We start from the raw sequence: 13,274 nt of genomic DNA on the forward strand, positions 1-13,274 counted from the left end.
CAGTGACCTGTGCTCCCCACTGCCATGCTGGAGCCACATTTATTTATTGACACACAAAATTTACAGAATTTTAAAACGTGCGCAGAATTTTCAGTTTTTTGGCGTAGAATTCCCTGAGGAGTAACGTTCCATTGGAAATGGTTCATGACAAGGCAGATAAACTATTTGATATTTTGCAACCTGCCACTCAGGACAGAATAGCCCTTCCTATTAATGTGGGAATTCTTAAACCTGCAAAGGAATTAGATTGTGGAGTAGTCTATATCTCAGCAACCTCAAAGAGCTGAACAAAAGTATCAGGTTTCCCCTAAAGAGTTTGAATATTTGTATTCACATCTGCTACCATCATCACTGATATTGATTTACCAGAGCAGCATACTTTCAACACTACTTTATAGTGCAGAGTGCTGGGGAATGAGAAAGTATGACATGTCCAACTGTCTTCATTCCATACAACCTGCCTCAGAAATGTGCTTTAGTAGGATACCAGTTGTGGAAAATTGCAGAGCAACAACTTGCATATGTATGCTAGTCATTGCTTCTTGGTATCTGCTTCCAGAGCGGATACACAAGGGGAAGATGTGTCCTACAGTCTATTCAGATGAGCTCCTAGCTCCCACCCTCTTGATCACTGAATTGCTTGTTAATAATCATGAGTGGAAGCCACGTGCATAGGAACTCGAAGAAAGAACTGTTACTTAACTAATAGTAACTGTGGTTCTTCTAGATGTTCTGTGCATGTGAATCCCTCAATCCATCCTCCATTCCTGCAGCTCAGACACCTTGTGAGACTCTGGGTGATGAGAAAGACTTGAGGGGGTGACCGGAGTCATGGTGCCCTTTATGTTCTTGGAAGAGGGGGTGAGAGGACATGAAGGGCACATACGTGACTCCTGCTTTATTGCTGTTTTTGAAGCTTTGGAATTCTTTTGCAAGAGGTTCAGCCACACCATGCATGAGAGCTACATGCACAAAACATCCTGAAGAACCACAATTGTTATAAGTGTTTTTTAGTGTTGTTTTTATGCGGCATAGAAATTTTTTATAGCAATATTCAAAAAAGTTTGAAAACAATTGAATTTGTGGCCTTGTCTATGTGTCTTTGAATAGACTGACACAGTAAATGTATCGACAGGCTTATAGCAGATGCTTTCTTAGCGAGAGAGCGTGAGCAACTACTATTGGACAAGAAACTAGTTTTCTTTAGATGCGTTTGCTACTTGTTATAAAGGAAGGACTTCTCTTTTAACATAGGTAATGCATTTTGTTTTAGGTTCTTTTAGAAATGTCACCTGTAATGACCTGACACTCCCTCTTTAGCATTATGGCAACAATACTTAACTATTAAAGTTAACATTTAAACTAGCACATGAAAATGCCATTTAACATACTTTTCTCCAACAGACATGGCTGGGCAGAAGCATTTGCAGGTATCAGAAGTCCACATGTAAAATATATTTGCCCACATGCGTAAGTATATAACTTCTTTTGTCATCTTTTTCACTCTTTTTTTTTCTATTTATTTAGGACGTTTTAACAGGCTTACAAATCCTTGCCATGTAAATATGAGAAACAAAACAATCTTTACAACAGTTAGCTTTTGTTTCAAGACATTATACAGGAATAATATACATTAATCAGATATTCCTGTTCAAGAGGGTGTTACCATATTATTGAGTGAGCTTCCTGAAAATACCTATGTTGTTTCTGGTTTTTCACTGTTTTCAAATGCAAGGCTACTATGTAGATCGGGGTAGGCAACCTATGGCAGCACGCGAGCTGATTTTCAGTGGCATTCGCACTGCCCGGGTCCTGGCCACTGCTCTGGGGGGGGAGGGCTCTGCATTTTAATTTAATTTTAAATGAAGCTTCTTAACATTTTAAAAACCTTAAACAATAGTTTAGTTATATATTATAGACTTATAGAAAGAGACTTTCTCAAAACGTGAAAATGTATTACTGGCATGCGAAACCTTAAATTAGAGTGAATAAATGAAGATTTGGCACACCGCTTCTGAAAGGCTGCCAATCCCTGATGTAGATTATATTTTGTAAGGCCATTAGACAAATGTGGAAAGATGAAATCAGTGGGATTTATGGGTACTCATCACTTTGGTTGACTACTGGCTATCTGTTTACTGAAAAAGTGCAGATCTATGCTTATTTAAAAAAAAGTTTAAGAAGTATTGATGTGAATTACTTAAGCACCCCAAGTTTTGATTTGTGTATTGCTTCATTGCTAATAACTTAATCTGAGTGAATAAATAGAAAATTATTGGAAAATTGCTCAAATTCATCAGCTAACTTCAATTTGACTATTCATGTAAGTCTCTGCTTTTTGCAAGCTTTCGAATGGCCAGGTTTTACTCAGGATGAATATTTGTGAGAAGCTAATTTTAAGAATTGATATTTACTTATCTTTGAATTGTATGCACTCCTTTGTCATAGAAAATGCACACTGTTGGTTATTCATGTAGTTAGTATAAAGGTTCTCAAACCTTGGTCTGTGGACTACTGCTGTGTTCTGCAAAGCCCCTTTTGGGGGAGTCTGGAGAGATGGCAGTCATACAAAGCTGACCCTTCTGCTTATTTCTCTCAGCTACCTTGCGTTAAAAGACAACTAAAATTCTTGATAGCAAGCATCAGATACTCCTTGGGGAATTCTGCACCAAAAAATTCTGCAAATTTTATTTGTCAAAATAATGCAATATAGTCAAACCAGTTTCAATTGTTTTGGTAATTTATTTAAACTACAGTACAGAAAAAAGTCACAATAACTATTCAGCATTTCCTAAACACATGGAAATTAAGTTACAAACACTTGGTAACTAATATCCTGCATTCCAGTTCTAATCCTAGATTTTCATTTAAATTACATTACAGAACACCAAACAGCCACCCCCCGCAAAAAAAAGAAAAGAAAAGAAACTCATACAGTTTTGAGAATTTGGGGTTGGCAAACTACAGGCCCGCTAGCTGTTTTAATCCGGCCCTCAAGCTCCTGCTGGGGAGTAGGGTCTGGGGCTTGCCCTGCTCCAGCTGGGGAGCAGGGTCGGGGGCTCCTCCATGCGGCTACCAGAAGCAGTGGCATGTCCCCTCTCCAGCTCCTACGCATAGGGGCAGCCAGGGGGCTCCGCACGCTGCCCCTACCTGCTTGAGGTAAGCGCCACCCAGAGCTTGCACCCCTGAGCCAGTCCTCCACGCCTCAACCCCCTGCCCCAGCCCTGATCCCCCTCTCACCCTCCAAACCCCTCTGTCCTAGCCTGGAGCACCCTCCTGCGCCCCAAACCCCTCATCCCCAGCCCCACCCCAGAGCCCACACCCCCAGCCGGAGCCCTCACCCCCCCACACAGACTGTCCCAGCCCGGAGCCCCCTCCTGCACCCTGAACTCCTCATTTCTGGCCCCACCCCAGAGCCTGCACCCCCAGCCAGAGCCTTTACACCCTCCCGCACCCAAACCCCAATTTCATGAGCATTCATGGCCTGCCATACTGTTTCCATACCCAGATGCGGCCCTCAGATCAGAAAGTTTGCCCACCCCTGTACTAATCATTTTCCTGGACCTGGCTGGGTACTTCAGGAAGTGCTTGGTTCTGATTGTCCAGATGTTTTATTCACTGCTTAGTAAATGTTTTATTTGCTTTAATTTTTTTTTATGGGTAAGTGAAATAAATCCTGAGCTGTAATCTAACCCCATTTTGCCACTTTGTCACAGGAAAAAGTGAGAAAGCACATACATCTTCCTATCTGAGGATTCCCTCACTGTCATTTATAATAAGACTCTTTTACATCACTCTGGCAATGTAGGAGCCTTAAAACTCTCACAAGTTTTATGATCCTGGGGGAACTGATTGAGAATGGGAACAGCTAACTAACAATAGGAACATTAACAACGTCACTACACAGTCAGGCTGGTACATTTGTGCCTCAGAGAATGAGATCAGTTAACTAACAGGCAGGCTGCTACATTTCTGCCTCGTGCATAATAAAAAGCCCTACCCTTCCATGCCCGCAAGCTGCAGTGGCAAGCGAGGGACAGTCAGTCTCTCTCTCTCTCTGTCGCTTGTTGGCACGCATGTACGCCCAGCCCCACCTCCCCACCCAATGGTGATCAACCACGCAGGCACGCCCAGCCCCTCTCCCCCATCTCTGAGACTGCTCCAGATGCTCTGCCTGGGCTGCTAGGGAACAGGCACATGTCCCCCAGGAGATTTTTTTTTTTTTTTTTGCATTTTTCTGCGGGGGGACACAGAAAAAAAATGCAGGCTATATGAATTCTGTGCAGAATTTGGTCAGGAGTAACGGGACTTTACCCAGTAAACAAGGCATTAAACTGTAGCCTGCATCTCTTTAACACTGAAAATCAGGGTGAGTAAAAGACCAATCTTGGTCTATTTTAAGAGAAACTCAGATTGTCTGTGTCCATCCTATGACTTAACTGTTCTTTCTGGGAAGAAGAGCATCTTGCCTCATTAGAGCAAAAGTAGTGGAGAGGCATCCCATGTTGCATTAAGCAGCAGCAGCAGCATTCTTGAGAGATCTGTAGCAGTGTTGTGGGGAAAGGCTGAATGCTGTTGTGGAGTTCAGCATCTGGTTTGTATATAGTAAAGGCAACCCCTTGAACTAATCTGCAGAGCCATCTGAATGATAGCCTAGCACTCTCAGTACTCACTTCCCTGCTGGCCCTTTGCTCTTTTATTTTAAAATGTGATAGCTATGTTTCCTGGCCCACATTCAGCACCTCTTACAAACAATTCATCTCCCGCCTTCAGTGCAGTAGAGAGAGAAACCTGTGGATTGAAGTAAAGGTGTCTCAGTTTTTCACCTGGCAAAGCGGAGTATGACATGGAAGTGATCAGAGGCAGGGGGGCACCTAAAGGTACATCTGCACCTACAGTGGCAAACTTAGAACCCATAGTTCATTATGGTTTCAGTATCAGTGGTGTTGGAAATAGTGGAGGCTGTAGAATAGGCAAGACCTAAGTGTTTTTACCACTGTCATAGAACACATGGTGATCTCAGCCCTGCTTCTTTGCCTTTGCCATTCTTTAGTGGCTAGCTTTTTTTTTTTTTTCTTCTCCAGAGGAGGGGAAAGAATGGGAGGTTCTTATCTGTTTATCTTCCCATGCTCTCAGAATTTTAGCAGGTGGTGCGGTGAGGTGCAGCCCGGCACACGAGCAGAACTGGATGAGGGGGATTCAATTTACCAAACATTATAATAAAACATATGGCAGTTTTTATATTATCAGATCATTGTGCTATCTGTAATAGCCTCCTCTGTCTGACAGTTGCCACTACCACATTATTCAGAGGAATGTGGAAGAAACCACATAAGGGACAATTAAGATGTAATCTTCACACTGGAAGTATTTTCTTAAATTGTTAGCAGCTGGCTTATTTCCTGAAACATAGGTGTCTATGTCCTTTGCAAACACTTGTAAAACCTGTCTGAAACTATTTTCTCATGCATATAAATGCCTAATTCAGCACTTGGCCGTGACACATTGTGACAGTAAGTCCACTGTTAAATTATGCAGTGTGTGGTTTTAAAAAAAAAAAAATCTGACCAGTATCATCCTCATCCCTTTTAAATTTGATGCCTTTCAATTTCATCAGTGTCCCTGGTCGTTTTTGGGGTGGCCTCTACATATTGCCTATGGGATGCTCCTATTGTGGTTCCAAACTTTAGAAACTTTATGGAAACCAGGACATCATAAGGACTTCATGTGAAATTGAACTTTTGGAGCCAAGCTTGTAAAAGCATATGTCCCTAATTTCTTGCTTTCTTTAGACAGTTATGGATGTAAGGATGTTATTTTCCATGCCCAGAGTGACTTTTGGATTTCAGATCCAAGACTCTTTATTTCTAGTGTTAGTGTTGTGTTCATTTTTATTCTGGGCGCTTTGCTGTTTATCAAATCCCTGGAAGCCTGTTTGGCTAAGAGTGGGGTTTAAACTTTGTGCATTGTGCTTCTCCATGTAAACAAGGGTGGATATACACACCAGCTCTCTTTTAGGCTGGGAAAGCCCACTCCTCATATTACTGTTTGGTAAGTAGGACCGTCACACATAATTCCTGCACCAATTGGCAGCAGAAGCCCTGGGCCTTAGCTGATGAGTCCTGAGTATCCAGTCCTTGGATCTGACCTATGATTGACTGTCTGCCCTTGCACTGGAAGAGAGTATGCTGCCAGGCACGTCAGATGCAACCCCAGCACTGGAGAATTCTGTTGGTGGCTTGCCAGGCAGCAAGATTTCATTGAGTCCAATAATTGAACTTTTTGGTGCTAGATTTTCATTAATACCTATGCTGATTTTGGCTTCTAAGGAACACTTTGGTTTATGTCTTTGTTCAATGACTGGAGATTGCTAGGTGTCTAAAAAACCTGCTACTAATCAAGCATCTATTGACCTATTGAGTCTGGAGAATTTCTTGGCACCAAAAAGGTTTGTAGTCTTGGAACAGACTATTGTAGCTGCTCCCTTGCTATAGCTGAAGTTTTCACTTGGAAGAGGGCCATCGGTTTGTGTCCAAGTAAGTGAATCTACCTGCCATTTCAGCTTGTCTCTCAGGTGTCACACCATTGCAGCCCAGACCTTTCAGGTATCCTAACTTCTTCTTGTGCGTCAGAGAACGAGTTCCATGATGGAATCTTAATTTGTTACTGACAAGGCTGATGGACTCATGTTTGAGCCCTTAAAACGGGACTCTTCTTTTTACTAAAGAGAGCATGACTACCTCTGTGAGGAGACAGTTGCAAAAGTTTTAAAAATTGATCTTATTTTCACCATATTCTTCAGAGACAGTCTTCTTACAAATTCATTTCAAATATATAGAAAAAATGAAGATTTGTGTGTGAATGAGACAATCTCATAGTTCTTTCCAAAACTTCATTATTTTCTGGAGGAAACAAGGCTCCATACCCCCATGTAAAAAGGGTTTTGCAGTTTTTTGTGTGTGTGTGTGTGGTTTTTTTTTTTTTTTTTTTTTTTAATGTATATAGCTAGAACGGAAGACTTTAGGAAGTCAGCAAGACTTCTTGTAGCATAAAGAAAATGCCATTTCCACTTTAGGAGTTGCAAAGTGGAACAGGTTGTACGATGAGACTTCTTATGACTCAGCTAGGGTGAGAGTGCCTCAGGGTCTTACGACTCAATCTCTTAGGACAAAAGTATCAATGATGTGCCTCCATAATGTTTCCATCATAAACTACTAGCTGGGCTACTACGTGGATTTCTGTACATCCATTTATACATCACTGCTCTCAAATTGGTATCTAGATCTGATGTTTGCTTTGGGAGATGGAATCTGTAGAGCCCTGCACGGATACAAAATTTGTATCTGCAGCCGATCCACAATCCACAAAAATGATCCGCGAATATCCGCATTTGCTGAGCTCTATGAATATGTTCAATTAGAACTCTTAAATCACTTTTCGGGGGGTTCTGCTGTTATAGCAATAAAATAAAAACCAGCAGGATCTTATTAAAGGGGAAAAGGCAAAATGCCACATTTATTGTGAATACAGAAAGAATCATAGTAAGCAGTTAGTTATAGCTATAACATTCCATTCAATTTCATATTTATTCACACATTCATTCATACACACACACACACACACAGGTTCTGCAAGGTTGTTATCATAGTTACCAGCCTTAGAGTTGCTCACGCCAAGCCACTGGCCAGGTGGCCTGGACATGAAGAGGGAGCAGGGCCTTGTCATATGCTCATCTGATGCTCCTGGAAGTTGGTTTACAGAATCAGACCCCAAAGTTCTCACTTTCTAGAGTCCATTTTTATAGGAATTTCTTCCTATGCCAGTCTATGGGAATTGCTTCATCATGCTGTTGCTGAGTCAATTAGCAGATGGCACATTCCTGACGGCTCCGTGCTGCCAGATGTTATCTTGTTCTTTGGTTCTCCCATCCTTGAGGCTGTTGGGTGGATTCCAGTCTGCCCTCCGGGGGTCCTCTGGTTATTTCCACTTGACGCCTTCTTCAGCCGATGGACACTGGATTCTTAGGCTGGCACCTCCCTGATCATTCAGTTATTATCCACACCAAGCATCCATCCACATACATCCTCGAACTCTATTTTAATCACAATTCTTAATAAAGTGAGATGAATACAACAAAAGGGCGGGGAGTCTCTGGGTGCTGTTTCTGTTGTTATAGAGTATTGCTTTGAGTCTCTCTCTGTGTGAGTAGTTGTTGTTACAAAGAATTGCGTTGAGAACAGACTCTGTTTTAGAATGTACTAACACAATTAGCAGCTTGCAAGTTTCACACATAGAGGGAGAGAAACAGTACCAAAAACCAAGAGACCTCTTAATTAGTAATACCCTGGGATTTAAACTATGGGGAATCAAACTCATTTGTGATTTTAATACAGAACTTCTTTAATATGATACAACACTGCTGTTTGCTAGACTCCCATAAGTCTGAATGAGCAGAGGCCAATTGAGGAATAGTTACTTGTGCTAATAACTGTGGTTCTTTGACATTGTTGCCTCTGAATATCTACTCGCCCATTCTTTTCATGAGGGCATGTAAATACAGTAAAAGTAGCCAATTTGTCTTCTATGTACCATTCGTATGCTTCTATTGTCTGTGCTTTTCATAGTCTCTCAGGGTTTTCATTCTGTTCTTAAGGAAGTCGCTGTGCTACTAATTATTTTCATCTGCTGCCTCAAAACCTATTGTAGTTCTTCTGAAAGACCAAAATTGGTCTCACTCATGTTTACCTTCATTTTTAAAAATGAGAGAGCTGACACTGGTCATGCTTTAAAAATGGGATGAAAATATAGGAAACATCTAGCTTTACAACTAACCTGAAATCTTGCAGCAATGCAGAAATAGTTATCTGGTGTGTGTTCTTATGTTAACAAACCTTTTGTATTAAATTATGCCAATATTATTTCTCAATTTCTAGGCCAGTTATGCCAGTTTCTCTGAACATGAATATGGCAATGCCATCTTGGTAAGTACTTTCTGAATTAGAAATAATCATATATAGTGTAAAGTCCCAAGTGTTTATATTGATTGGACTTAACTCAAGGATGAGCTTGAATTGCTAGCTTTAATCAACTCTAAATGCAGAAGGCTTTTATGTTTAATATTGTTCTAACAAAGGTTTCTCATTAATAGTGTCAAACTGTCTCAACAGAAGCAAAAAGGAAACACTAGCTCTGAGAAGAAAGAAAAAAATCAGACAGGGAAAAGGCAACTTTTAAAATTGAAAACATCAAATGTATAATATACATCATAGTCTTAAATCTGCTTGGAAGTTTGTATTCTTTGTATGCTTGTTTACTTCTGTTCCACTTCTGGTGTTCATGTGCTGTAGATGAGAATGCTTTAGTCAGCTATATCTTTTGGTTGTACCTATTCCTTTGATGACCTTGGGCCCCGCTCTCCGAGGGTAGAAAGGGGGTGGAACAAACAATTGACATTCCTTTCCTTTCAACTGCTCCTGGCTATGCAGTGGACCCAAATAGCAGTGTCCCACTCCTTTTTTCAGTCGCCTATTTTATTAGGATTATGTAAATAGTTATTTAGAGTAGGTATTTAGTGTAGTGTTTTTAGTAGTTTTAGCTTTGTTGAGATTTATTTTCTGCCTTTTAAAGGGAGGGTCTGATATTATGTCAGGACAGAAACCCCAGGCTTTACATTTTGAGTCCTGTGGGGCTGGTACGCCCATGCATGACACATTTAAGTTGTCATTACTTTTTAGGTGCTGGATATGTAAAGGAAAAATGTAAGGATTGTAATACCTTTGCCGAGAGGGCAGCTACGTCTAGGACAACAGGATGAAGTTTTTCCTTTTTGAGAAAAATATGAGGCCAGTTTCTGATCAGGTGGAATATAGAATCCCCCAGTCTGGGACAATCCTTAGTGAAAAATGTTCTGGTAACTGCCTTAATCTCCAGGGGTCTGGCTGCTTCTGTGTTGGCAGTAACAGGTATCCCTCTTCTCAGGAGTGCGCAAAGAAAGAGTCTTGGTTCACTCCCTGCTGTCTCTGGGATGAAGAGATCTCTGAAAGCAGCTCCTCGTACATCAGTTCAGCAGGAGGCAGCCCAGAAAGCCTCACTGGTGTCTGTGTTATCACTGGAGCAGAGCTCTCTGCTGGCTGCTGGCTGTCTGCTGCTAGCACCTGTGCTCTGGGCACTGGGTCAGCTTTCATCTGTCTGCAGCACTAGTCCATTCTGAGCATGTTTCTCCAGTGCCAGGACAACTCTCTTGGCTGTCTGCAGCATGGGCTCGTTCTGAGCATGCTGCTCTGGTGCTGGTTCAGCTACAGCCCCTTGCAGTGCTGACTTCCTCAGGTGGCCTGAGAGAAGCAGCTGTCTGTGCCTGTTCATTCAGAGCCTGTTGCTTCTAACATCAGTTCTGATTCCTGCAGCAGCACAGCTACTGATGCCAGCATTTGTATCTTGGTGCAGGCTTTATTACTGCCAGATCATCCTATGGAGCAGCAGCACTCAGTGCAGAAGTACATGGCACAAAGTGTAGCCTGTCTGCACCTTAATAAATGTTTTTGTCAATCAGGGGATGCTTTCTAAGTCTCCTAGGGATTATTGTGGTAAGCCCCATCAGTGGGTAATTCTCCGAATCCCTCGTCAGCAGCACCCCATCCCCTTAGAAGAGGAGGATGGGTATTCCTTTTCTGATAATGGGGATGTTTCACCCTTTTACCCTTTGGGATTAGCTTTTTATGACTCATATGTTTGACAGTCAGGTCATACGTAGGGTAAATATACAGGCATGTTAGTTCAAAAGCCTCTAGGTAGTACCCCCTGCCCTGGCCACATTCACTTCATCCATGTGGACCAACTGCTACACTTCACTGGTGCAATATTCTAAATCAAAACTTTCCTCAGTTTCAGTTTCCAGGATTAGATCTCTTTTACCCCATGATCCACCTGTCATGCAAAAGCAATCACGGTGATCTTGTACATATTGTTGAACCAGACTCTTCTCCATGTCAAACTCTAAAGGAACATAGACTTCACCAACAAGTTTCTGAAACTATCCTAGAGCATATTCCATCCACTTCTTCACAGTGTGAACATATGGCTCCTCTTGAGGCATTGTCATTAGATGAGTCATTTCAGGAATTGGTCCACAGAATGATAGAAACTTTGGCTATCCCTGCTCAGACTGTTCAACAAAATGGACATATATTGGACATTTTGCATATATCTCTACTGGATACACTTGCCTTACCTTTAAATGAAGGCTTGTTAGAACCAACCTAGCTATTGTGGCAGATTAGCATCTATCACCATCCTGTAAAATGGCTGAAAAATGGTGTTAAGTTCCTTTGATAGGGTTTGAATATTTTTAAATGCATCTTGTTCGGGGTCCTTGGCACAGCTCAAGAGAAGTTGAAACATCAGTCTTTTAGAATTACTCCAAAGGAGAACAGAGGAAAAGAGTGGACCTCTTAGTAAAGAAGAGTTATTTGTTAGCTAGTCTTCAACTTCTCATAGCGAATTATCAGTTCCTTCTATCATGTTATGATTACACTAATGTAGAGCAAAGTTGCTGAAGATCTTGATAAACCTTTGCCAGACGTCAGAGAGAAATTTAAATCTCTGTCTATGGAAGGTCCATTAATAGTTAAAACCTTCTTTACAAGCCTCCAGTCATGCTGCTGATGCAGCATCAAAGTCCATGGCAGCAGAAATTAGGCAGCGTGTCATGGCTCCAGTTTTCTGGGTTTCCAAACAAGGTTCAAATTACATTGGAAGACCTTCCTTTGAAGGGAATCATCTGTTCCGTTCTAAAACTGACAAGTTGTTACATTGAAAAACTGTCTCGTACCATGTCACGCATTAGGCAGCTACGCTTCCCAGTACAAGAAGCAGTCTTGATATCATACTCAAGCAAAACAGACTGTCACTACTCTATCATCTTTATCAGAGAATATCAGATTTATCTAAGAAGAAACAAAATATATATATATGAGGAGATCTTCATCGACTTCAAATGCTGCGAAGGCTGGCTCTATAGTCATTTTGATGTGTATATCGAGAGCTGCTAACCAATCAGGATCTTTATCCCTTCCCTACCCTCTTTGGGGACCATTTGCATTATTTTAGGGAACATGGAACAGTATCATCAGCGACAGGTGGAGTACTGAAAATAATTCCAAAGATTACTCTATTCCAGTGGTTCCCAAACTTGTTCCGCCACTTGTGCGGGGAAAGCCCTGCCAGGCCGGGCCGGTTTGTTACCTGCCGCGTCCACAGGTTCGGCCAATCGCGGCTCCCAGTGGCCGCGGTTTTCTGCTCCAGGCCAATGGGAGCTGCTGGAAGTGGCGGCCAGTACATCCCTTGGCCCGCGCCCCTTCCAGAAGCTCCCATTGGCCTGGAGCAGCGAACCGCGGCTGCTGGGAGTTGCGATCGGCCGAACCTGCGGACACGGCAGGTGAACAAACCGGCCCGGCCCAGCAGGGGCTTTCCCTGCACAAGCGGCGGAACAAGTTTGGGAACCACTGCTCTATTCAATTCCAAGACATTTCCACCCCCAACTCATCTTCCTCATCTCTTTTTAGGGACTCCACTCATGAGAGTCTCCTTCAACAACAGGGTAAGTTTCTTTTGGCTCTTTGTGATATAAAGGAGATTCCCCCCACAGCTGGGGGAAAAGGGTTCTATTTGTGATATTTTCTAGTCTCCCCAGATTGGTGTCCAACATTGGATCTGAGATCTGCATTTCTTTGTTTGCCAGTTCAAATTCCTAATGGTAATCCTGTCCTTCACATTTCCTTCCCCAGATCTTCTAGATTTGGTTTGCAGCTTTTGATCTATCCATCCAGCATATAGGAAATACCTGTGCTTTGTAGTGGGCAACACACATTACCAGTACAAAATACTGCCTTTTGGTTTGTCTGTGGCACCGAGAACTTTCACGAAATTATCTGGCCATGGTAGTAGCACATTGCAGAAAGAGAAATATGTTTTTACCCATATCTTATTGATTGATTGGTAAGAGGATTGTTTTCAGACAGGTTATAAACAGTGTTCAGTATGTCATATGTCTGTTGTGCACAGTGGAGTTGAGTGTGAACGTGAAAGTCTCATTTAATCCAACACAAAAGGTAGACTTTATTGGGGCAGTAGTCAATTCCATGACAGTTTACGCATACCTGCTGCAGACCAAGTTTGTCACCATACTAGAGAGGATAAATCAAATGGGAAAGAATCCATGTACCACAGCAAGTATATGTCTTCAGCTTTTAGGTCACACAGCTTCATGTATTCTGACT

The 13,274-nt window shown here is 42.1% G+C and overlaps 1 protein-coding gene across 2 annotated transcripts in view; it reads left to right on the forward strand.

Annotated features, from left to right (window-relative positions):
- Positions 1-13,274, forward strand: part of LYPLA1 (lysophospholipase 1) — a 45,044-nt gene that overhangs the window by 17,599 nt on the left and 14,171 nt on the right. For both annotated transcript variants that reach the window (XM_037892616.2, XM_037892614.2), the window contains exons 3-4: positions 1,405-1,470; positions 8,934-8,981. In XM_037892616.2, the coding sequence (XP_037748544.1) occupies positions 8,941-8,981 (41 nt within the window). In that variant the 5' untranslated portion in view covers positions 1,405-1,470; positions 8,934-8,940. The remainder of the gene's footprint in view (positions 1-1,404; positions 1,471-8,933; positions 8,982-13,274) is intronic.

This window comes from Chelonia mydas, chromosome 2 (assembly GCF_015237465.2).
Source record: "Chelonia mydas isolate rCheMyd1 chromosome 2, rCheMyd1.pri.v2, whole genome shotgun sequence".
In the NCBI taxonomy this organism is placed as follows: domain Eukaryota; kingdom Metazoa; phylum Chordata; order Testudines; family Cheloniidae; genus Chelonia; species Chelonia mydas.